The following is a 25,653-nucleotide window of genomic DNA, read 5'->3' on the forward strand; positions in this document are numbered from 1 at the left end:
AAAGTGGAAAATAATTAAGGCCCGAATTTTCAGATTGTTCTGAAATTCCTGTGGGGAATATTCATGATATCGATGCGTTTCAGGCGATTATGATAATCTTGGTGAATTTATGAAATTGCGGAGAATTCGTGATGATTCTGAGGTGTTGAGCGTTTGGATGTGAGAGTTTTTGAGTGCTCGATGGAATTGTTCAATATTTGAATTCACACTTCAGATATTCAATGAGTTTAAAATCAGTTTTGTGTATTTTAATTAAATATGGAGAGCTGTGTAGCGGTAAAAATTAAATCAACTACTTTAATTTGGAAATGCAGTTCAATAATTACTAGAAATTCACTTTAGTAAAGATCAAACCATTAAACTTGTGGATATTTTTGGTTTTCCTTTTTCCGAAATTATCCCATTTTTTTACTGAAGGTTCGTGATTACCTTCCACTTGATCATCCTTAAAATTAACTTCAATATTAACACAAAAACCACTTTAATCATCAGGACAACTTACAAGTGACTTGAAAGAACGATACGGCGAGAAAAATCGCGATTGACTGATGAATCCAGATTTATTAACTTTCTGAGATTCATTGGCCGCTGCAATTGCGTCTGACATTATTCCAAAGATTTCACTAAAATCTATTTCACTTGATTATCTTTCACAGCAGATTCAACACTAACCTCTCAAAAGGAAGCTTTTTCCTTTTTGTGTGACAAAGATGATAGTAACAAAAGTTCGTCCCCAAGTACCTGATAATGTACAGGTAGTAAACAAGTTGTAAATGGGCTGTCTATAAAATTTCATTATCCTTTCAGTTAATGATTCTCTGGTCGACATTTTACTTGTGTTTCGAGCATAATTATGAGCTTAATATGCTTGAACATGACATCCATCTATCATTCTCACACAATAGATGTTTATTTGAAATTCAAAGTAGCCTCCATACACGCAAAGAATGATAATGCTGAGGTTGAGGTTGATAACTTTTCCTAATGTATTAAAGCAGAATTTCATATAAGAACGTTGTCTCAATTCCAAATTTATAAATAAATGTCTTTATTTTTCTATTTTGTAAAGGAACAAGGTTTCCGGATGGCTCAACTGGTTAGAGCGCTGGGCTGTCGTAGCGGAAGGTCGCGGTTCAAATCTCGCTGGGGGAATACAGCCAATTACTAAAAATTATAGTAATATACCATCATTAACTCTATTTGAACAGATATCGGTATGGAGTGTATTTCGGAGCCTAGGCACCATATAGTGACAGCCTCTTGATTTTTTTCAGATTTTTCGTTTGGGCAGTTTCTGAGAATGGCCCCGTTAAATAAATCATCATTTCGACTCCCAGAACTCCCCGCCTTTCCAACAAATGTCAAAACTAAGACCAGACTAACAAAGACCTTTCATTTGATACCCCACATGACTATATTTGGTGAAAAAAAATGTACATATATGGGGACTTCCCCTTAAATTGGACGTAACAGGATGTAACTCACTGTATACGTGAGCGTTCACAGTTCCCTCCTTTCCACCACATTTGGTGTCAATCGTCGTACAGTCTCCAAGAAAAATGCATTTGACGGACAGACAGACGGACGGACAGACAGTAAAACGATTTTAATAAGGTTTTGTTTTACACAAACCTTGGAAATTAATTGCGAAAAGACTATGGAAGACAACTAAGGTGTTTTCTTGTAATTTTTTTAATACATACTCTTTCAAGTATTTTTGAAAATTACTAATAATTACTCCTGCGACCTTTCAAGTTCAACAAAAAAAAATTACTTCCTCGCCCAAGCGATCGAAATGGCCCGTGGTTGTTTTAGGTTCCATATACCCCATGTAGAGAAGTGTATTCCACAAAATTCTTCACATAAAGTATTTCTGATACAATGAAGATTAAAAAAAAAAGATTTCTAGAAACCCTGAAACTAGGTGACCACTTTAAAATAATACAACGTACTTCAATAGTTTGTTTGGCTGGTTTTGATTTTGACACTTCCTATGGTGCAAACTAAATTTCTTTACGTTTAAACTTGAAAATAATACATAATACATGTAGGTTGACGGCCTGATCTTCAGTTTAAGATTGCATAATCCGACAAGTTCTCACACGACTTCACATGTTCAAGAGTGTGTAAGGCCGGGCTGGAAATAGGCTCACTTAACTGATGAGGATCTATTTGAGCTGAAACAAGAGCCTGAGGATTGTCCTCCCTAAACTGGGTCTTTAATATACGCACTTTGAACCCCTTGGGCACCTTCAGCTTTAAATAAGACCCTTACCCCGGTGGCTGTGCTAGCCAGGGCGGACATTCTTCCCGGACTACTCCTGGAACCAATAGATGGACTCAATTAGAAAAAAAACAAAAAAACCGACGATAGAAGAAGAGATGGTAATGGAGGAAGAGCTGCTAGCATCCAGCCATGAGACAGTAGCCGTCGAGGACAGTGCAGTTGGTGTCAGCCATAACACTGCTGTGCTGAAACCAACCGGAGGGACCTCCCAAAGCGAGGCGGCAGACGGACAAGTGGTTTTCAGCTTGGAATCCACTGCCGTCGAGCTGAGTGTAGCGACCACCAAACACAGTACTCCTAACCCGAAATCGTCGACGTCGGGACCTCCCTCAAAAGCAAAGGCTGCCAAGAATGTCGGTTACCTAAAAACGACTAAGAAGCTGAGGTCGACTGGAGTCCCACTCAAGAGAGAGTATCAGAAAGCCATGGATATTCTGAGCAAGATTGCGAACAATAAGGAGGCCGATACCGTTGACGAGCGGGATGAAAAGAATTTAGTTAAATACCAGGCGATTGTTGAAGAATGTAACAGCAAACGACTGTCAGACGAAGCCCGCCGCTCTCAACACGAGGTGGAACAAAAACACAAGCGGAGCAGAGTGTGTAACGGCTCGGAGGCTAAGCAACCTCTGCAGACAGGTAAGCAGGAACAATCAGCCGACGAACTACGAACTGCGAAACTCGACGTGGTCAATCCGTGCGCTTTCAAAACCGCAGGATTCCCTTGGAGGACTGTGTAATTATCAAGGGGGAGGGACCCGAAGCGAACAACTAACCTTCATTTTTTGAATTAATAGTAACGTTACGATCAGTGAAAATATTGAGATACGCTGTGATTAGAAAATTAGGGAAATTCGCTTGTCCGATCGTCTGGTTCCAGTAAAGTGAAGTTGCGATTTTTAAAGGTTCTGTGTAAAACATAATATAATCGATTCACTGTCTATCTGTCTACCACACTCACTTTTTTCCAAAACGGGTAAACCGATAGGAACAAAATTTCGTGAACATGTGGGAACTATGAAACGCATACAGTGAGTAACAAATTTACGTGGAGTCTAATGGTGGGTGTCAAATTCTTTTTCACGGAATATGGTCATGTAGGGTATCAAATGAAAGGGCTCGATTAGTACTTTTCGATACTGATTTTATTGCTGATATTAGGTGAATGATAGGGGCGTTAGGTTTGGGCCTCACGCCCCTATCATTCACCTAATGTGTGCCCCGAAAAGTGAAACAAGTTTCATTCTCCGATCATATATAACCGAAAAGTCCGAAAAAAGTGACAGTGGTGCATCTATACAAAATATATACCGTTCCGATATCGGCACAAGTAAAGTGAATAATATAGTACCAATGAAAACTAGAGGACATAGAAGAACAACGGCCGAAAATATCATTGTCGAAGCTAGCCCAAAAGATCGGCAAACTCGAATTAACGGCCAGGGTTTTGATACGTATTTAGTGGAATTGCTGAATAAGCTGCTTCTATCTGGCCAATCACTCAACTATCCACAATTGGCCAGACTAAAGCAGGAGATTGACCATAATTGGCCAATAGAAAGCATGATTTGTCAAGACTAGGCCGCAATCATCTTCAACGAAGCATCAAAAGTGCTGAGAGCTTGGATGGGAAGTTCTACTGAACCTTCAACGATTTATGCGATTATCAGCTTTTCAAGTCTTTGCAAAATATTCTTGACAGTAGGAAACTGGCTTCCGGGGAACCATACCAAAATGAGCTGGTCAAATACTTTACCAAAATCATCGAAATAAAACAAAAACAAGCCGAGAAACCGGGAGCTGGGCGCTTCAGGTATGAAAGGTTTTGTTTGCTTCTCCTGTGAATATATTTGAGTGTAGAACTATCCCATTTGTAAGTAGCCCGTTATGTACATGCATCCACTTTAGTGTGATATTGGCATTTAGTTGCAGTATTTACAGGGTAAAGTCAACTTTGAGCTACTGTAACTTTGTTACTAATAGCATGATTTTGATCATTGGGGATAATACGCTCCATATTATATTTTATACTACCACCAAGTTTTATAGATCTGGGATAAACTTAAGGGGGGTTTTAGTCAATTTCCCCAAAATATGGTAACATACTATTATTAACTTAATTTGAACAGATATCGATACGGAGAGTATTTTGAGGCCTGGGCACCATATAGACGCTGTCTCATGAATTTTTTCAGATTTTTTGGTTGGGTAGTTTCTGAGAATGGGCCCGTTAAAGAAATCATCACTTTTCACCCTTCCCACTCCCCGCCTTTCTAAAAAATCTCAAAACCAAAACCGGCTTCGAAAAGTACTAATCGAGACCTTTCATTTGATACACATGGCTATATTCGGTGAAAAAATTTGTACGCCCCCTTTCATATGTATGGGGACCCCTCCTAAATCTCAACGTAGAAGGATATCACTCTCTGCATGTCTGGGGATTCACAGTTCCCACCTTCTCAGCGAATTTCGTGTCAATCGGTATAGCCGTTTCTGAGAAAAGTGCGTGTGACAGACAGACAGACAACGATGTACTTAATCTTCCCCTTCCGGAGGAAGCCACAGTGGTGGGTTGCGCTGACGACGTAGCGGTGGTTGTTGTCGCAAAGCATCTCGAAGATGCTGAGTTATACTCAAGCGAGGCAATCAGTGCTGTTAAACGTTGGTTAGAGAGCTCTGGCCTGACGCTTGCCGAAGAAAAAACAAAAGTGGTCCTCATCATCAAGCGCCGGAAGAGAAATTACCTCTGTGTTAGAATCGGGAATCATATCATCACTTCCAAGCCAACCATCAAATACTTGGGGGTGGTGATAGACAGGAAGCTCAGCTATAAGCAACACGTACAGTATGTTTTTGATAAATCATTCACCGCATACCTTTAGGTTGCTTATAGCCAGGGTGGTGACGTCAATCAGGCTCTATGAAACCCCAGTTTGGAAGGAGGCGTTGGGCCCACTACTACGGAACATCATGGTCAACGATGTATTTAATCTTTTTCTTTCGGGGGAAGCCACGGTGGTGGGTTACGCTGAAGACGTAGCACTGGTTGTTGTCGCAAAGCATCTCGAAGATGCTGAGTTACACTCAAGCGAGGCAATTAGTACTGGTAAAAATTGGCTAGAGGGCAATAGTCTGAGATTTGGGGAGGAAAAAACAGAAGCAATCCTCATTACTTAGCGCCGGACGAGAAATGACGCCTGTATTAGAATCAGGAATGATACATATTATCACTTCCAAGCTGACCATCAAATACTTGGCGGTAGTGATAAACAGAAAGCTCAGGTATAAGCAACGCGTACAGTATGTTTGCGATAAATCATCCACTGCTAGTATGGCCCTGACGAGGATGATACCGAACGTGGGAGGGCCTCGAGTCGAGGTTGCTTCTAGCCAGGGTGGCGATCTCAATCATGCTCTATGCGACCCCAGTTTGGAGAGAGGCGTTGCCGATGTCAGTTAACACTAGCAAACTGAATGTAGTCTACAGGGGGACAGCCCTGAGAGTATGCTCTGCCTTCAGGACTGTCTCAGATGATGCAGCATTCGTCATCTCTGGAATGATGCCCATTGACATCTTGGCAGATGAGATGGCGAATATATACAATGCGAAGCCAATCTCTCGGGAAAGGGTAGGTGGACTCACAGACTCGTTGGAGAGACGGGGCATGGAGGATATCGCCAATACTTGGACAGATTTAAATTGGAGACCTCACTCGATTGTCCAAATTGCGATGGAGTCCCAGAGGACCCAGAGCATATATTCTTCCACTGTCCGAGATTTGTTGAAGAAAGGAGGAATCTAGAGGAGACTCTAGAAGAGGTGCTGGTGCCAGAAAATCTGGTTCTGAAAATGGTAGCGAAACAAAAGAATTAAGATGCGGCCAACTGCATGATCACATCTATCCAAAATAAATTGCAAAAAGCAGAGGAGAGGCGCGTATAGAAGTAACGGGATTAAGCTAGAATTAGCTGACTCCGCTCCGCGATGTAATACATTAGGGTGGTTCCGCAGGGCAGGGAGGGAGTCGGAGATCGTTTTAGTGGGTAAAAATCCCACACACTAGTGTGCTCAGACCAGTGTCTTCTGAAGATTTCGACCTCCTCAAAAAAAAACAGACAGACAGACATTGAACCGATTTTAACGTTTTGTTTTGCAAACAAACCCTTAAAAAACATTTAGAACTTATGCCTTTATCCAATATAAATGAAAATAACATTCAAGTAGCCTCTCGAAAGCCAGATATTTGAAGACACCAAGAATTGACAATGGTTACTGGTTCATATTCTATTCCACCATTTTCAATCGCCCGTAAATAGAGTGATTTTTCCCCTGAGTTGTTGAGTAGTTACCTGTCTTTCCACCATATATATGTAAGTTTTTTACTTCAATTCGCCGCACCAATATCTCACAACTTGATTTTCGCAAATCGAAATATTTCAATAGCCTCTGAACGCATAGCTGATTCGTGGATACTACAACAAGTCCTACACTTGTATGAAATTATCCTGAATGTAATAATTCTCTTGTGATTTGTCAAGAGAATTACAGCAAGTAAGTATCAGTATATTGACCAAAATTAAGAAACCGACTCTCTAAGAGCGCTGTTGGCAGAAGAAAGAGTCTGCTATGTGTTTTGTCATTCCTTTGTAGAAAATCTAGGGGAGCACTACTGGAAATGAGCACCGAAAATAGTAACTTAGGTTGCTGAATGCTGAAGGATACTCACATAAAGTACACTAGGATAATTGCTAGGAGTTCCTTAGAAGGGGAGCGCCTTGTAATAAGTTATGAAGCGGCGAATAAAAGCCAAGTAAGCAACTGAAAAACTGAACTAGGAAAACAATTTTCTAGAAAAGCAAGTTAAGCATTCTCGCACGGAAGACCCTCTTTTGAACTTAGGTGTGTAGTTCTGATCTTATGACAGGTCATAATCTGTATCAAAATAATCGTACAGTTCATCCTCCATGAAGACTGTCAATTTTTATGTATAAACTATTTGAAAAGATAAAAAATTTTCATCGATGCTGTTTTGAGAGTTGAGAAAATGACAGTTCATTGGGGGTTTTGTGTATTTTTTGAAATTGTCTTCTGGTTTTTTTATGTTAACGCGCAGTTCTCTTAAAACCGAATACTGTTCTTTTCCGTAAAGGAGCTTTACTGCTCGCAAATGTAATCCAGGGGATCAATAATTGCTTCCTGAATAAGTTTTTGAGTTCTATTCAATACTTAAAACCTCCCTTTCTAGATTAAATAACACATCACGTCACAAATGCTGTACTTCGGGAACCAGTTGTCTCATTCTTGGAATAATATTAGCTGCGATGCGAAAAACTGTTTATAATTTTAGGAGGTCTCTCTATCTCTCTAAGTAGCTACTTTGCTTGTCAATTGTGAAGATGATCAACTTGCACTGAAAAGGGGAAAACTGCTTCCCGAAATAGGTGCTTCCGAAATGATTTTTTTAAAATAGTAAAAGAATTTTTTTTTTGTTTTTCCTCGTCCAGTCTTGTCATATGTGTGTCAATTACAACTTATTAATATGTGTAATTTTAGCAATGTTTAGAGACACTACTTAAAGTCTTCCCTGAATTGACATTAAATAATGACATTAAATATTCTGGCACTTAACCTTGAGTATCATTTTGTCGAATGCTTTTCTCAAACATATTATAATGTAAAATAATATCATCTAAATCAATACCTCACGAAATAAATGCGAAGAAGTTAGACAAATATAAAAAATCTGAATATGAAGATGAACCCATAAAAAAATTCTCACACTGCATTTATTTATAACAATAAAAAATATATGTAACAAATGAAAGAAAAAAATTATTAAGAAAACAAAACATCTTACCGATTGTATTGTAATAGGCATTCCATCATGATGATGATGATTATTGTGATTTCCGTTTTTTTCAAGAACCACATTCCCAAGACCGCCATTTTGTTCAAGTAGACGTTGTCTGCTAGCTAAGCGATCCAAGCTAGCTAGACGGTAAGATCCACCGATTCCCTCCTTTAAAAGTAAAACATTCATGATGTCTTGACAGAACCAACAGACAAAAAACTTTTTTGTTTGATTTTCAATCACAAATCAATCAAGTGGATGTGAATGTAAATGATTTGCATTCGTAATTAATTTAATAAGCGATTTCTTTCTTTCCACTTGGTTAAACTCAGGTTAATGTTGCGAAGGTTATTATTTGTAAAATGTTTGGTAGCTTTTTATGTTGGATTTACTTTTCAAACCAGCCTAGTTTTGGAAGCAATGACAATACAAACATACAAGCGTTTGGTAGCGGTAAGCAGTCTTTTTTCCGGGATTCTAACTAGTTAAGCTTCAGGTTAATTGCTAGGTGGAGTGGTGAGTATGTGTTGCAGATAAGTGAGGAACCAGCACTTTTTCAAGATAGTTAATAATCTAATGTACCCCTCAAACACCAGAAATTAAAAGGAAGATGGTCCCATCACACAGGTGCTTAACCTCCAAAGGATAGAAAACATATTTACATGCCTAGGAAAAATAAACAAAATTTTCCAAAAATTTGTATATTTAAACCTTTTATTCCGATTTTGTGTATTGATAAAATAATCAAGTCCTAACATTGAAAATCTTGACCAAGGTTAGCCTTGATTCGTAATATGCAGTTCGAATTTCCATTCTAAATCTAAATTATTTTCTTTTGCTGATAACTCCAGTAAGGTCCATAAATTCACACTCAACGTTTGATAGTAAGCTTCCTCACAAATATCAAATATTTACATTTTTTTCGGAAAAATAAATTTACTTTTCGTAAGTCCATTCACACGCCAAGCCATTATCAATTCCAGCTAACAATGTCAATAGAGATAACATCACTTTTCAATTTTCTTCTTCTGATTTCAGATATATCCATCCGGAATTTGAATCTTTTATTTTCTAGATATTTGTGCTATCCATAACACACTTATTGTCATTCATAATGTTTACATGATAGGAAAACCTGAAGGATAATGGACAAATATGGAAAATGGTAAATAAGGAAATTTCTTATCTTATTTCAACGGAAGAATGTTATATTTTTTTTGTTGTGTTAGCCTCGCCCTTGGCTTCGACGGAAGTGATAAGTGGATATTTAGGGGAAAATAGGATGATGGTTGTCGATTGATTTTTTGGTCGTTTATTTATATTTCTATTTGACAAATTGTTTTAGTTTGACTCAGTTCGTTATTAATAACGTTGCAATCACTATTTCAAAACTTTTATACAACTTTTTAGCGAGTACTAAGTTTATGCGCTCTCTTAATGGTTTGTAATTTTCTGATATCCAGAGCTTGCGGCGTCCAAAACGTAATTAGAGCGCTTTGACTGACAAGCGCATTCAAAAAAACGGAAAATCGGCGAACATTAGTATTTTTGTTGTTGTTTGCATTGCCTTCTTCAAACTTCAGACCAGTTTGTGCTGCTCCATGGCTACTCAGCAATCTTCTATACGTTTTCTCTTTTTAGTGACGCATAATCTCTTAACACCACAAGATCACAACATCACCCATCACCCAGTAAAGAAGTGATAATGATATTACTCTTATGATAAGTAATATTTAGTAGTGTTGGTCCCGATGTGATATCACTTATAATACCTCATCAAACATCACCGAGTAATATTGTAATGTTTCCGATAATCACGCCGTTTTTAGTACATAAATTCAGGTGTCTGCTGGTCGGCAAGAATTATGGTTACCTGTTCTTTGCATGTGAAAATATCTTATTATAGTATATGGGAACCTGGCTTTTTCAGTATTTACTATCTACTTGGTGCTGCCGTATATTTCATGCTACGAATATGACAAACGCAGGTCGAATATAGTGATAAATAATATTTAGTAGTAGGCCCTGTCGAATGTAAAATGTAATGTTGGTCATATAACATCACATGTACGGTTAGTGCAAGAAGACTGAATACAGGTGATTGAACTTCCAGGGCATTATTCGAAATTTTTGGTGGAGAAAAATCATTCGACGGTAAATGTACGAAAAAAATCCGTGTATAAGGGCTTGTGTTAGTGTGAAGTATGTGATGCAATGCATTGGTGTCCGACCACGTGGTTTGGGCAAGGTTGATAAAAATCATGTTCTTGTTTTTGATAGATTTTTTTTATTTAAAAAAAATCAAATAAGAGCTGAAGACTTGTGTTTGGAGTTTGGCCTCAGGTCTGAAACTCTGCGCCGCCTACCGCTGTGTCTGAGTCATCAACGAATATGGCTAGGGGTACATCTGGCCGAGAAAATACCGGAAGTGTAGCAACAACCAGCTATTGCTTGAAAGTTTCAAACGTCCAAACGGCCTCTGTAGATCATGCAACCTCGCGAGTCTTTTGTAAGCGATACGGATCGCAGGTTGGTGAGCAGCCTTGGCCAGGAAACGATGGTAGAAGTTTCACTGATCAAGAACCATCGCATATCTTTCACCGTGGCCGGCAGGGGAAAATGTTTGATCGTTTCAGTTTTATCTGAGTCTGATTCCGTCAGGGGTGATCATATGGCCAAAAAGTTTCACCTGCTTCTGTAGGAGTTTGCACTTTGCAACGTACAACCAGACCAGCCTCACGTTTTACGTTGTAAAATGCACTCGAAATAGCCCAAAAGCTCAAATTCAGAAGAAGAGGCGACCAGCACATCAGCCATGTACACGAAACAGCAGTTCAAGTTTTGTAGAGCAAAGTGGATGAATCTCCGGAATGTTTGCGCTGCATTGCACAGGCCTAATTATCCTGGTGAACTCGAAGAACCGAAAGGTGAGCAAATAGCCGTTTTCGGTATAAGTTCGGGAGCTACAGGGATTTGATGATACGCCTTGGCTAGATCCAAGGTCGTAAAAACACGATAGTTAGTGAGGTATTGCGCAAAGGCATGGACGAGTGGAATAGGGTATCGTTCAGAAATTGTCTGAAAATATAGACGTCAGTAATCTCCACAAGGCCTCCATTCGCCATTAGGCTTGGGGACCATGTGTAGTGGTGAGGACCAACAGCTATTGGAAGATCTGCATATACCTCGAGAGAGAGATCTTCAAATTCATTCGTGACAACAGCCAGCTTCTGGGATGATAGGGGACGTGCCTTTAAGAAGATAGGGGAGCCGGTAGTGTTGATGTGGTGCTGAACATCGTGCTTAACCGGCTGGGAGAAACTGCTTTGTACGCGAATACGATGGTCGGCAATGTCCTCGAAAACAATTTAAAGAATATCGTTTGCGCAGGTGCAAATTTTCCTTGACGAATTCACCGAGGTGGCGGGGTCTATTAAGGTTTTATTCTGCAGGTCCACCAGCAGCCCATAGTGACATAGGAAGTCTGCGCCTAATATGGAGGTTTTGATGTCCGCCAAAACGAATCGTCACGAAAACGTTCGTTGCAATCCGAGAATCAAGTCTACCTGCCTGTAGCCGTAAGTATAGATTGGAAAGGAGTTTGCGGCAGCCAGTCGCAAATTTTGCGCAATTGCTCTCCGGAAGCCGCTACACCCAAAGAAACTTTAACAGCTCCCTAACAGTCCTTACTATGAAGAACTACGACATGGACCATTAAGTCCCGAAACTAACCAATGGAAACGCATTTTTTTTTGGAAAATTCGACTTTATTCATCAAAATAATTGCCTTCCACAGCAACATCATCTTCCCAGCATTTTTCCAAACTTTCGATGCCTTTCTTATAAAATATAGTGTCTTTAGTTTGAAAATAAGCCTCAGTTGCGGCTATAGCTTCACCATCGGATCCGAATTTCTTCCCCTGGAGATCCTTTTGAAATCTGCGAAGAAATAGAAATCAGATGGAGCCAGATTTAGTGAATATGGAGTGTGTGGGAGCAATTTGAATCACAAATCGCGCAATTTCCCCATTGTTTTCATTGATTTGTGAATCGATACATTACCCCGATGAGGCCATGTGAGACCTTTTTTGCTTAATTGTGTCAACCAATCGATCAAATAATTTAATATATTGGTCGCTGATGATCGTCTAACCCTTGGGAAGAAATTCCAAAAGCAAAAGTCCGTGGATGTCGCAAAACACAGAGGCCACGACTTTGCCTTCTTGGACGCTTTGGCCGGTTTTCGCCCTTTCGTCTCCATTCGGCTGACGCTCTTTTTGACCCCGGAGTATAATGATGAATCTAAGTTTCATTCATTATTATGTACCGACAGTGAATTCCCGCCTCTCCCACGTCCCTCAGCTAACGAAGGCACTAGGCCGTGCAACTGCTGCCTTCATGTCCTTGTATCATATCCTTAAATACAATATCCCTACTTCAAAAAGGATTAAGCTAGTTTGTTATAAGCATCTTATCCGCCAACTCCTCATTTTCGGCTTCATTTTCTGGTCTGATTGCTCCCCATCCCAAATGGAACGACTCCGCCTTAAAGAGCGGAGGATCTTTCGCCATTGCGCCAACATTTTTAAAAACGAAGACCGCTCCAAGTACATTTCCAACCAGATCCTCTACAAGTCCTGCCAAACCTGCCCGTCATTCCCTCAATTTCCTGGTCAAGTGTCAATCTCACCCGAATCCTCTTGTCTCTAAAGACATGCAGGTCGAGATCGTTGAAGATAAGTTTCTTCAGACTCATCTGTTTCCCCAGACCCTCTTATCCCTACATTCACAGAACCATCTTTTCGATCCCCAAGGTAAAGTAGTCTTCTACACAGGCAATTTCTCCGACTCCCAATTTTTTAAACATACCCATCATTAGTGCTCCTCCTAGCTTTTAATTCCCATCGCACTCCCGCATGCCACTCATCCTATCACAGCCCCATTTCCCTCCCCGTCCCACCCTGTTTTTAAATATGCTCAACGAGTGGAGGTTTTTTAAGCTTAATTATATACCTTAGATTAAGTTTAACTGTTAAGGTAGTTTCTAAGTCACTTAATCACAACGAAAAGGAGGACGACTTTTCATCGAAAATTAACATGAGCGAGGAGGCTCATTTCCATCTTAGCGGTTACGTGAATAAACAAAATAATCGTTTCTGGGGCACCGAAAATCCGTGTATCATCCACAAAGAGCCACTACACACCCATTCAAAGTTACTGTGTGGCATGCTGTTTACAATGAAGGAGTCATCGGCCCATTTTTCTTTGAGAATGCCGCGGGCCAAACGACGACTGTGGAGCGCCACAGAGCCATGATTACCGATTTTTTTTTCCTCAATTGGATGAATTAGGAGAACATGTGGTTCCAACAGGGCGAAGCAACGGCACACACTGCTCGAGCCACAATAGTTATTCTGAAGGAAGCATTTCCGGGTCGCTTAATCTCTCGTTTCGGTTATTTGCACGGCCTTATAGGGTTTTTTGGAATCGGGGGTTTACGCCAACAAGCCTCAGAGTCTTGAAGTCCTTAGGGAGAATATTCGCCAGGAATGCGAGCGCCTGTCGCCCGAAGTTCTGGCAAGAATGATGGAAAATACCATAAAACAGGCCCGTCTGGTCATCAACTCTGGCGGCGGCCACTTCACCGATGTCATTTTCTTTTGCCCCATCTTTTATTAAGAAAAATTACCCTTCGTTCGCGTTAAAAAGGGGAATAATTGGTTCTCAAAATACTTTATAGCAAAAAGGTGATTTCTATTTAAAAATTGACTTCTTCTTTTTTTCAGCTTTTGCCCTGTTCACAAGCGGGTTCGGCTTTATGACTAATAAATGGAAATGGTAAGCAGGTATGTTTTCATCTCAGAACCTATTTTCCAACATAATCCAATTTTTTCTGTTTGGAACTCTCAAGTCTCAACTTAAAAAATTGTAGATTATTCCGGCATACACCAACATCAGGTCACTCTCCCCTAAAATCAATCCAAACCATCAGCTATGGTGAAAATAGCTATAAATCCTATCGATGACCGTTTGATTGCATGATCATTCAATAGTCCAGGGAATCGACAACGAGCCAGATGAAATAAAAAAGATGAAACTTAATGAAATTTCCTTATCACGAAAAATGTTATTGAACCCACGAGACTTCGATAGGAGAACTGTTGAAATGGGACTGATTCAAAGCGGACGTGGAAGTAAATACCAAGAATGGATTCAATGAGAAATATCTATCTTTTCGTTTACGCGTTCGCTAGGAATTTTATTCCTATTTCTCCATTCAGTTTACGGTTTTAGCAAGTTGAATGGACGCACTTGCATCTAATGAAACTGGAAACTGGCGGGTTTATGGGGAGCATGGAGCTCATTTAGAATGTAAATAACGTCTGGAGATGAGGATTCGGTTTGTGTCTTATATTCGCTTGATAAAACTCACGTTTCGATACTATCAAGCACAATAAATAGCAATTGCAATTGAAACGTGATTGGAACAATAATATGATGAGTATTTATAGATTAAAATTCGAGCGATTGAAAAGATTGTTGAGTTGAAAACAAATGACTTGATAGATGCTTGGGATAATATCTTTTCATTTTATTGTTTATGCATTTTTAATTTGCCAATGATTAAAAAAACAACTGCAAGTATACAAAGACGGAGACTGAACTGATATTGAATTATCTTAGATACCTTTTTAGTGAAATTGCTGTTTTTCATGGTTGGCAGATTATATAGAATGTATCTTTTGTGCATACTGATCAGCTACATGCATAGATAATTGCATGTGAATATAAATGCACTTTCACAAAACTATAATAAATCCGTCATTTCCATGAATAATAAAATCATTTAGTCATTCAAGATACTTTTATCGTCCTATGACACATTTATTATGCTCTTATATCAAAAATTATAGTCGACCAGAAACAAAACCACTTTTAATCACTCCTAGATATGTATATAAATTACATAGTATTTCGCTGACTTGTTCACGTCCCATTGACGTAAAGTTCAGTGCCAATGCATATCGTAGAAGCCAGATAAAAACAAAATATTTATGCAAATTGATATCGTTCTTTATATAATTTTATATTTAAATACAATATTAGGTTATCATACGCTTGTAATATACAGAGTTATGGTTTCACTTGAAAAGATAAAATTTTGCTCCAGTTTCTCATTACTGCGTATTTAGTTTTGAGTTTGTATTTCATTCCAACTACAATATTCTGACAAACAAAAGATTTTGTTGTGGCTCAAACATTCTTTGAATTCCGTTCAGGGCTACCAATTGTTGAATTGGGTTTAGAGAGATACTAGGTCCTTAAGGCTAAGAAATACGTTAGTCCTGAATTCCGTCATACTTCTCAAGTATAAAAAATGTGCATAGATTCAGATAAGATCCACGCTGTTGTAGGAAGGGAAGATTCCTCTTCTTAAAGAAGAGGGAACGGGTGAATTTACGATGTACATTTTCGAGGGCAAGACAATCACAGTTTCGGGAGGGGGACCAGTTCACCGAGCAGTAGTCGAGGGTATTCCTTAGGAGGGAATTGAAGAGAGCTAAGGAAGGTTGCATGGAGTCAAAATCAGAGGAGGAGCGAAGTATAAATCCTGACAATTTTGCTGCTCGATTGGTGACTTCAAGGCACTGGGTGTCAAGCGAAGCTTATTGTCGAAAGTGACTCCAAGGTCTGAAGTAGAATTTAAGCAGGATAAGTAATGTTCGTTAAGAGAGTAGGAGGAAGAAGTGAGTGAGGATTTTAGGGGGTAGCATATAGAGTGACACTTTCTGCCGTTTAGCGCTAAACCATTAGTCAAGCACCAACGAACCAGAGTGTCCAGATTAGATTGAAGGGAAACACAGTCCATAAGCGACGATATAGCTTAAGTTCGTCTGCATAGAGCAAACAGAGACAAGTAAGTAGGGGGGAGGGGAAGGTCGTTAATAAAAAATAAAAATAACAAAGGGCCCAGAGTAGATCCCTGTGGGACGCCAGAGGAGGGGGAGAAGGAGTGCTAAGTGCAACCGTCAAAAGAGACACGGCAGGATTGGTTAGAAAGGCAAGCCCTAAAACAAATGGTATGGGAACGCTTAGAGACGAGATTTTGGAAATATCTTGTGATTTACAGTGTCGAAGGCTTTAGCGAAATCAGTGTAAATGGCATGTATTAAGTTGTTGTACATGAAATGGCCGATTTGGTACTAACATTTGAAACGACTATAAAGCTTATAAAAATTTATTTAATTAATTAAAATAGGTGCCAATCGATTCAAAACACTTCTCCAGTTTTGTAGATGTCCCATTTTCGAGTGTTGATAAACTCGTCGAAGGTAATTTTGATGGCCTCTTCATTCCTAAATTGTTTTTCCGCCTAAAAATGATCCAAATGCTTAAAAAAGTGGTAGTCAGTTGGCGAAAGGTCCGGTGAATATGGTGGATGCGGCAGAGTCTTATACTACAATTCGTTCAACTTTGAACCGTTGTTCTGGAAACATGAGGTCGTGCATTGTCGTGAAGGAGTATCACACCATCTCTGTTGACTAATCTCGGCCGTTGAATACTCAATTTTTGGTGGAGAGTAAAGGACTGCAAATACCCATTCGAAGCGCCATGTTTTGCTCCGTAAGGGCATGCAGAACCCATTTGACGAGCTTTTTTACCTTTCCAATTTGTTGCAAGTGCCGGGAAACTGTTGAATAATGTACACCCAGTTTCTCTGCAATGTCTCTCACAGACTGAAGTGTGGCGGATTCCACTCGCAAACGCAGCTCGTTGTTGTCAATCGATGGTCCTGACCGGAATTTTTCGAACCACCGCCGTTTGCTTACCGTATGAGCTCCAAATGCGCTGTTAATGTTCCTGGTTGCCTCCGTTGCTTTATGACAGAGTTTGAACTCATACAGAAAAAAGTATACGTTCTTGGCTCTTTTCCGTCCTTTTTTACTTTGTATTCACTGTTATCACAATGATTGTCAAAACTGAAATTGCTCCTTGATTAAATGTAGGAGTATTTATACTTCATTATCGGACACCATCAGCGCCAACTGGTGGTTGTTTGATACAACAAAATCGCAACTAACTTCACTTGCCAAATCGGCCATTTCATGTGCAGCAACCTAACACTTCTTGCCGTGAATTTAGACATTTGGCGACAAAGTTGGTAAAGTCAAGCAGGTTAAAGGCAGTGGACCTACGCTTAGCAAAGCGGTGTTGCTCTTTCACTATGTGATGGCCAAAATGAGCGGACAACCAGGATTTTGGAACAGGAGGAGACGAGGAAAATGGGACGGTAATTCTTGGCAAGCGTATGACCGCCACTTTTGTGTATGGGGATGATGAGAGCTTCTTTCCACAAGCCAGGAAAATGATTCTCTTCGAGGCTTTTGTTGAAAATAAGAGAAAGGGGAAGATATGGACTTACCAGTTTTGAGCAAAAAGAGGTTTGGAAAGACAATCGTAGCCAGGTCCGACATTGCCATTAAGTTTGCCAATGAGGTACTTGACAAGGATAGGGGTAAGAAGGGGAATGGTAGGCGATGTGGGGCAGGCTGTATCCACTATTGGGAGGGATTCGGAAGAAGGAGGGGGAACATAGGCTGAGGAAAAGTAGCGGCAGAATAAATCACAAGATAGTTGTGGGGAGTTAGCTGAGGAGCCAGAGAATTTAATGGACGGAGGGATAATAAGGCAGGACAGCGGTAGTTGCGAATGTGGGACCAAAAAATTAAGGAATTAAGGATTTCATCGAGGGCCGTAGAGATTTGAAAAAAACTAAGAGTTTCTAAAAGACAGGAACTACTTCCTCGCAACCTGTTTTTGGCGTAATTTTTTGTGAACTTCAGTGGTGAACCAGACGGGGTAAGAGCGTAAGCACTTAGGAATGGGAGGGAACGTAATAAAGAAGATCAGATAAAATGATATTAAAGGTGTGGAGTGCTTGATGACACTTAAATGAAGAGAGGAGGGGACCCAGTTGATTGTCGCCAGGGCTGTGTTCAGATCTTCAAAGTTCGGCTTACGAAAGTTGAACTTGGTAGGCTTCCGAGGGACAGGAGAGTGGAGTCGGGATATCTGAGCATCGAACTCGAGAGCAGGATGATGGGCGTCAGGGGCAACGTAAGACGGAATATGAAGGGATTGGGAAAGGCAACGGACGGGAAGGTTAGAAAGGACAAGGTCCAGAGTGCGATTTAAGTGGTTTCTAGAAAGATTAAACTGGTGGATAGAGGATGACAAGGGTGGGTGGAGTTGTTAAGAAGAGAGGGAAGTCGCCACAGAGGACGAAAGGAAATAAGGGAAACAAAACGATTAGGACCTCTGATAATCTGTCGAAGAAAATTTCAAACGGGATACGGTTGGCGGAATGACTCGTATGAGTGAATTTCCGATATTAGAAACAAATCAATGTTATGCATTTTCAAGAAGAGGACAACTTCAGCTCTGTGTTGGCTAAGGCCGTTTGCATTCCAAAGAGCAATTCTTATGGTAGACTCCTTCCGTGGCTTCATAACATCGGTTTTCCGTGTAGGGTTGTCAGCCCTACCAACCTCCAACCTGGAGGACCAGTTGGCACAATTTTCCGTTTTTAGGCGCGTAAGACTCGCCTTCGCCCTTCTCCGTCTGAAGTTTTCCATGAAGAAACAACTGCGAGCGATTACCACGTGGAAGGAGGTGGAGATAGGGTTTGGTAGTAGAGCTGTTGGTGTTGGTTCAGCAGGCGTTTCCCAGGTTTAATGCTCCATCGTGGGTACCAATCCACGTTTTGCCCTGGGATCTATGCTACCCTTGGATTGGTGGCAACGTCAACGCCACAACCGAAAAAACGAACAACATCGAATCGCACTGGTCAAACGAAAACAATGAAGATAGGAGACTACAACTTTGAGACCGTTGAAAGTTTCTCCTAACTAGGATCGAAAATCACAACCGCTATGACGATGAAATCCGCCAACAGAGTCAGAGTCAGTGTTCATGTATTGCTCAGAAACTTGGGTTCTTAGCAAGAAGAATTGCGAACTCTTGGCTGCGTTCGAGAGAAGAATCCTTCGAAGAATTTTTGGCCCCCTACATGAGGATGGACGATTCCGTAGACTACATAACAACGAAATCTATGAGCGATACCATGACCGTCGAGTTGTGGATAAAATCCGGCTCAATAGGTTATGGTGGGCGGGTCACTTAATCCGTATGGATAAGGATGATCCAGCCCAGAAAGTTTATAACGGCAATATCAATGGTAGAAAAAGGAGACGAGACCGTGGCTCAGATGGAGCGATGGCGTAGGTCAAGACGCCAGACAGTTTTTAGGGATATCGAATTGGTGGACCTCGGCGCAAAACCGAGGTGTCTGGAGTTCCTTATTAAGGCAGGCCTAGACCGGATACTGATTGTTGCGCCGATAATGATGATTTACTTTTTATTTAAAAGAATCTGCAACATCATGTTTTGGTTCTTTATCAGTTTCTGGATCATGGTGCTGAAAGTATTCACGAACTTATTCAAATTATTCGACAGTGCAACAATAATTGAAGATAGTACTTGATGTGTCAGCGATAGGTTCTCTCTTGGCCTTGGTTTTTCACTACATCAATAAATCACACTCCAGGGCGAGTAGATTGGACTGGTAAGTTAACAGAGTTAGCCAGAATTTGTGCTTTAGCCACAGAGTTCATTTGGTGTTGCTTCCATTTTCGAACAGTAGAACTTTATATACTTCGCACCCTCTATAGTTGGCGGTTTAATTTTGTCCATAATTAGTGCATTTTCAGGCTGTAGCGTGTGTTTTATCTTTTATGGAATTTCCCGCAGATTACGCACACACTAGAAGGTATACAGTATGCCATGGTGTTATCAGATTCCTGGCAGTTCATGCACTGGACGGGACCATTGCGATTATGTGGTTCTTCAACTGTTATTCTCCTGTGCAAAAGATAGCGAAGGTCGTATATTGAACGAACTTCTCTTTTTCCCAATTTGTGAGCCTTTGAATTCAACTCAACTTTGAATAAGGGTTGCGGTATTCTGTTTCGATTCGAAGAAAATGTAATAAAAACTTGATTTATGATTGATTCCGCCTTAAACCGAGGAACAACCCCAACTTCGAAAAGCAAGTTAATTCCATACTAAGGACAGAGTGACGGAAATTTGATGTAGTGATCATAGTTCGGTAAAGGAGAGTGACGTCCCAGGGTAGGAACACTAAGAGTTCCAACATACAAGTGGATCAAGGGTCAACTTCTCCATTTTGTTACCTCTAGCTCGAATCTCAGTTTGTCATGGATGATTCTCCTCGTTTTTGTGCTTGTATCGCTGCTATAGGCTTATTACTTGCACAGCATTTAGCGTGAAGCATCATTGAAACTTGAAGATTTGGTTGCTAGTAGTTGTTACTGCTTGGTCGGATGGCCTGTTTAGCCTTGACAAAACCGACGCTATTGTTGAAAGGCCGCTGTCCCTATAGCAAAACAACACACACAAAACTGTTACAAGGCAGGCTGAGCTTCAGTACAAGGACTTTTCGATGCTCATATGTATGTTAATATATCCTTGAGTGTGAGCAGTTTTTTGAGTATCCACGTAACTAAAAGTACTAATTTTTAGGAATTTCCGTAACCTTTTATTCTTAATAGTATTATTATGGAATTGTTGCAAGCATAGTGTCAATTACTTTTCACGGAGAACATAATTTGCATAAATTTGCTAACACCCTCAATTTTACGAAAATTCATACTGTGCTCAAGTAAGCAAGTGGCAACTTCAATTTAACACCGAAAACATTCTTCAGCCACAAAATCTATGCTCTCTCCTCATTAAACCTAAAATTAAGTAATAAAAGAATGATTTAACATCTACATCACATTATCCAACGATACAAGTTCTTAACACTAAATCAATTTGTTAAAGTAATAAATCTACGAAAATTTATTTATATTTTCCTCTCATTGAATCATTCAATTAAATGTTAATCATGGTTCTCTCCGCTGTCATTCAAGCAAGCAATAATGTTCTAGAATTTCATTTCCGACCCTCAATGTCGAATGTTTAGTATCATGTATCGAAATGTGGCTTGGCAGCTATTTATATACCATTTTATGGATGTTCTACGAATCTAATATGAATCGTATGTGAACATGGAAATGATTTTGATTTATTCTTCAAAAGAATCACATTAGCTTCTTTTCTATTCCTATTTGAAGTTGTTGAGGAAAGTTTTCTTAATAAAATTTCTCGCAGCATCATTAAATGAACCAACTCAATTTGTCACGAGAAGAGAAATTAAAATTGTAATTGCTATTTACGTTTGAAGAAAAAAAAATAGAAATTTACGTGCCAACATTTAGATGAAAAGGACTTTTCCAGGGAAGGAATAGAATTAGAGTCCTGTAATTTACGTGGCTGGAATATTTCAGGGAAAGTCAATAAGGTTTCCAATTTATATATTCATTTAGTGTCGTTGATAGGATATCATTCTGAGAAAGGTCAATTAATTAATCCTTGAATGTTGTGCATTTTGGAAAGAAGGATCTTTCAATTAGTCTGACTAAACCTTGATAATTGATTGCAATTATGTTTGAAAAGACACCATGTCAACTCACTGGCATCTGGGTGGAACAGGAGAGCCACTGAACCATGAAAACTCGACGATTTAGCAAAAGGTCACAAATTCTGAACAATTTGCTTTTCGAACTTGCCTACATTTTTAGAAAATATTTAAGAAATGCGGGTCTTCCAGTTCTTTTTTGTATCCTTAACAAGCCCCTCCGGTCACAAACTATGCGTCCAGTATTGACCCATACCAGGCACAATTAAGTAAATAAATGAAGACATTTGAACATGACATTTACCGCTTTTTTGCTAGCTTCATCTTAGAGCAAAGCCTTCAAAATTAAGTTTAATCTTGAGGAAGAACAAAAGGATAAAAAGCCCATTTTTGTTGGAAACAAATTGGCATGGAAAAAATACCTAAGTCGATTAAAATGCACTAGGTGGTGAAGCCTTGATTTCACACTAGATATGGATAGGTGATGTATGTAATATCACGAAAGTGATATCACCTTGAAGTGTAATATCACATTAGCACTATGTAACTATCGCTTGCGAATCTGCTACTGTTCTCCTCTCTGACTTTGGCATGGAAAATTTATTTCGGTTTTTAACAATGGGAATTCTCCACAATGCTGAGCAAAGCAATAGACAATATATACTTCTAAGTGATAAGTAATGCTCATTCGCCCGAATCATGATTCCATGCCCTTTGCAAGGGAAAATATATTTTGGTTTTTTTCTCGTTTTGCATGAACTTGTTGTTGGGCCATTAATGGTGCATGCAGAATTGCATGTCTGTTTTTGTTTTTAATTTTTTTCGTGAGGTTTATTATTGTCGGCGATGGTTCGTTGGCTTATTTAAGAAAATAAAAGATCCCTGTGGTCACTAAGAAATCATATTGAAAAACAATATCTTGTTTAGCGATCTGAAGATTGGGGAGTTTACACTTTGTTTCCCAGACCACGAAAACGAACGATGACGGAAAATTGATGAGCTGCTCAAATTTCTTTTTCTTCGCTACCTAAACTCAATCATTATCCGATTGCGCAATTTTTCTCGGTCATAGGCTTGATCTAGGGACCCCGGGGTCTTAAATCGCCATCTGCTGTATCAGGCCATCATTGTTTCAATCGATCCCTATTGATTTCCATCCACAGACCAATCTTACTATCAAGCAAATCCGATTATTCAACAATGCGGAAACTGTATCCCTTAAACTGTTTCCGGAAAACCTTACTTCGCACATAAATATATTGCTAACTTAACTGCTCCTTTTTCATAATATCAAAGTTTTCCAGGATCATTGAGCGTAAATAACGTGCAATTTTCTTAAATAAAAGTGGAGCCTTTTAAATCGGCCACTACACTAATCACTTATTGGATCAACAGCTGCAAGGCATTTATATGTATACCTCATGCAAACATCATGGGTTGTTGGTGGGGAAATCAAGGACATAAACTTGCGACATGCTGACCTGTTGTATGCCAAAGGCAGCGCTAGACCTTGCTCCTACATGGTGTTTCAAAAACCTCTTGGTTAACGACCCATATAATGGTGGCACCACCGCCTAACTTACCATAAGAAGTCAACAGGAAGATACGGAATCTCTTTGGTGTTCTGCTCATTTTCTCTATGACATGGACGAAATTCACGGTGGAACATTCATCAGAGATTTTCAAGATACTAAAAGTAAAGATATGGGGGTAATAGCAGAACGTGATATTAACGCTTCTGGGGAAATTCTAACATCGACGCGAGAGAATCAAGACTATTAGAATATCAGGTAGGAACTGAATTGAAGATCCTCAACTTGGGTAATGAGCTCATAATCTTCAACGTGGTGAGGCGAAAAGTCAATCCTTCGACATGGTGGCTCTTGTCGGAGAGTAGAAAGTACCAAACCATATAATACTCTCGGATAGCAGGCGCGTTGATTTCGTTATGAGCAGGGATCCACCTCCAATCACTCTATTGCGGGATTCACGGGAGACTGCACGAATTACGATTCCTGGGAGCCGTATCAAATTCATTGCTGGAATTGCCAAATGATCACAACTACTGGGGGAGAAGCTTTCAAAACTGTCCACTCAATATGACAAAGAAGGGTAAAACACCATGGTGGAACTCTGGTTTGGCTAAACAGAGAACAACGAGAATACTCCGCAATCAAAGCTCTAAAGATAAGCATAAGATCGGCTAAACGATCATCATGGAGACGTTTCTGCGACGAAACTAACTCTGTTGAAGCGAATCCTTTTCAAACAACGTAGGCAGAGCGCAAGATGTACAGAAACTGATGAAGAAATGGTCATTTACGCTCTAATAATAGAGGAAATAGGGTCGACCGCACTTCTCAAGAAGACAAAGGCTGAAGAAGAAGATTAGTAGCAGTAGAATATTTGAGACAAAAATGGGGGGGTGGCATCATTCGAATCAGTTCCGATAGTAAGGTAGCTTTTTTAGCATTAAACAGTAACAAGATATTAATGCAGTTGATGTGAAGTTGACACCAGTTGCTCCTGAAACTTGGACGACTGAACGAAACATTTCTTATGTGGGTGCCCGACCATTCGAACATAGCTGGTAATGAGGAAATTGACAGACTAGCTCGCTAAAGGTCTGGATCCACAATGATGGTGACAGAGCCAGCTTTTGGCATCCGGTCATTTACTGTCAAGTCTACTCTGAAGGGTAAATTACAAGCAATGGACAATTTGAATTCCAGGCGGCAGGCGAAAATCTTCGTTAAAGAACCCAGAGCCGCTAGAGCGGCATTTTTGATTGCTCCTTAAGAAGTAGGATATTAAACCGTGGTAGGGCTTTTAATTGGGCACTGCCCCTTAAACTACCACATGGAAAAAATTGGGATAGTGGTCTCGGCTACTCCAATACGATAAGGAGGAGAAGACGTTCCTGCAATTCATGTGTAGCTGCTCGGCCTCCTCAGATCCTAGACGAAAATACCTCCGTAAGATTTTCTTCAGGGAAGAATCTGCATACTCTTTGTCTCTGCAGTTTGTACTGAAATGTACAAAAGCCTGCGAATGCCGCAGACAGACGGCCACTTTAATAAGCGATTTTAGCGGATAGTACATAGTATAGCCATAATTTGTCAGTAAATTACGCAACATCGTAGCGAGAGAAATGAGAAACGAAAAACACTGTGAACATGCAATATATTCTCTCTTGCCCCTACTTAAGTTTCAGACCGCCACAGGAGTTGTTCATGAGCAGCGTAACGATGAGGTTCGGCAATTACGAGAAACGCGTGACTATTGTTGCCTTTTCCGAGTGTGAAAAGATAGAGATAGAAATACAACGCCTAAACCGCGATCCATAAGTAATCGATTCGTGCACCGAACGTTACAACGGTACAGAGAAACAGATGACACCGAAGATCGGCAGAGAGAGAAGCGTCCAAGGTCTGTACAACAGATACAAAATCCTTTTACCGATGAAAAAATCTTTTCTATCGAAGAAAAATTTAATAGCCAAAATGATCGGGTGTATGGAAGGTTATTGTAAAGGGATCCCACCCTCCTTCAGTAATGGTGTGGTGAGGAGTTTCCTACTACGGTGTGACGGACATCCAGTTTTATGAAACAGGTGTCAAGACCAACTCAGCGGTGTATGAACAGATCTAAGAGACAGTGGTTGAGCCTCTGAATGAAAGCTTGTTCGGGAGTAATGATTGGTGCTTTCAGTAGGATTCTGTACCCATCCACAAGGCCAATTCAAAACTGGTTATCGGCGAACGTATCAGATTTCATAGCGTCGGCTGACTGGCCTCCCGGAAGCCCAGACTTAGATCCATTGGATTATTCTCTATGGAATAAGCTTGACGAGGTCGCCTCTCCTCGTCGGCAGTCCAATTTGGTTACTTTGAAGGCGATGAGTAGCCCAAGCCTGTGAAGTTTTGTGTGAAGAACCTTGGCGATCATTTCGAATAACCACTATGTACTGT

The 25,653-nt window shown here is 40.1% G+C and overlaps 1 protein-coding gene across 15 annotated transcripts in view; it reads right to left on the reverse strand.

Annotated features, from left to right (window-relative positions):
• Window positions 1-25,653, reverse strand: part of LOC119646814 (septin-7) — a 277,350-nt gene that overhangs the window by 69,297 nt on the left and 182,400 nt on the right. For 9 of the 15 annotated variants that reach the window (XM_038047422.1, XM_038047421.1, XM_038047415.1 and 6 more), the window contains one exon: window positions 8,146-8,307. The exons of 4 other annotated variants lie outside the window; for them this stretch is intronic. In XM_038047422.1, the coding sequence (XP_037903350.1) occupies window positions 8,146-8,307 (162 nt within the window). The remainder of the gene's footprint in view (window positions 1-8,145; window positions 8,308-25,653) is intronic. 2 more of the 15 variants (XM_038047426.1, XM_038047425.1) reach the window with 1 other exon arrangement.

Source organism: Hermetia illucens, chromosome 1, assembly GCF_905115235.1.
Source record: "Hermetia illucens chromosome 1, iHerIll2.2.curated.20191125, whole genome shotgun sequence".
NCBI classification, from domain to species: Eukaryota; Metazoa; Arthropoda; class Insecta; order Diptera; family Stratiomyidae; genus Hermetia; species Hermetia illucens.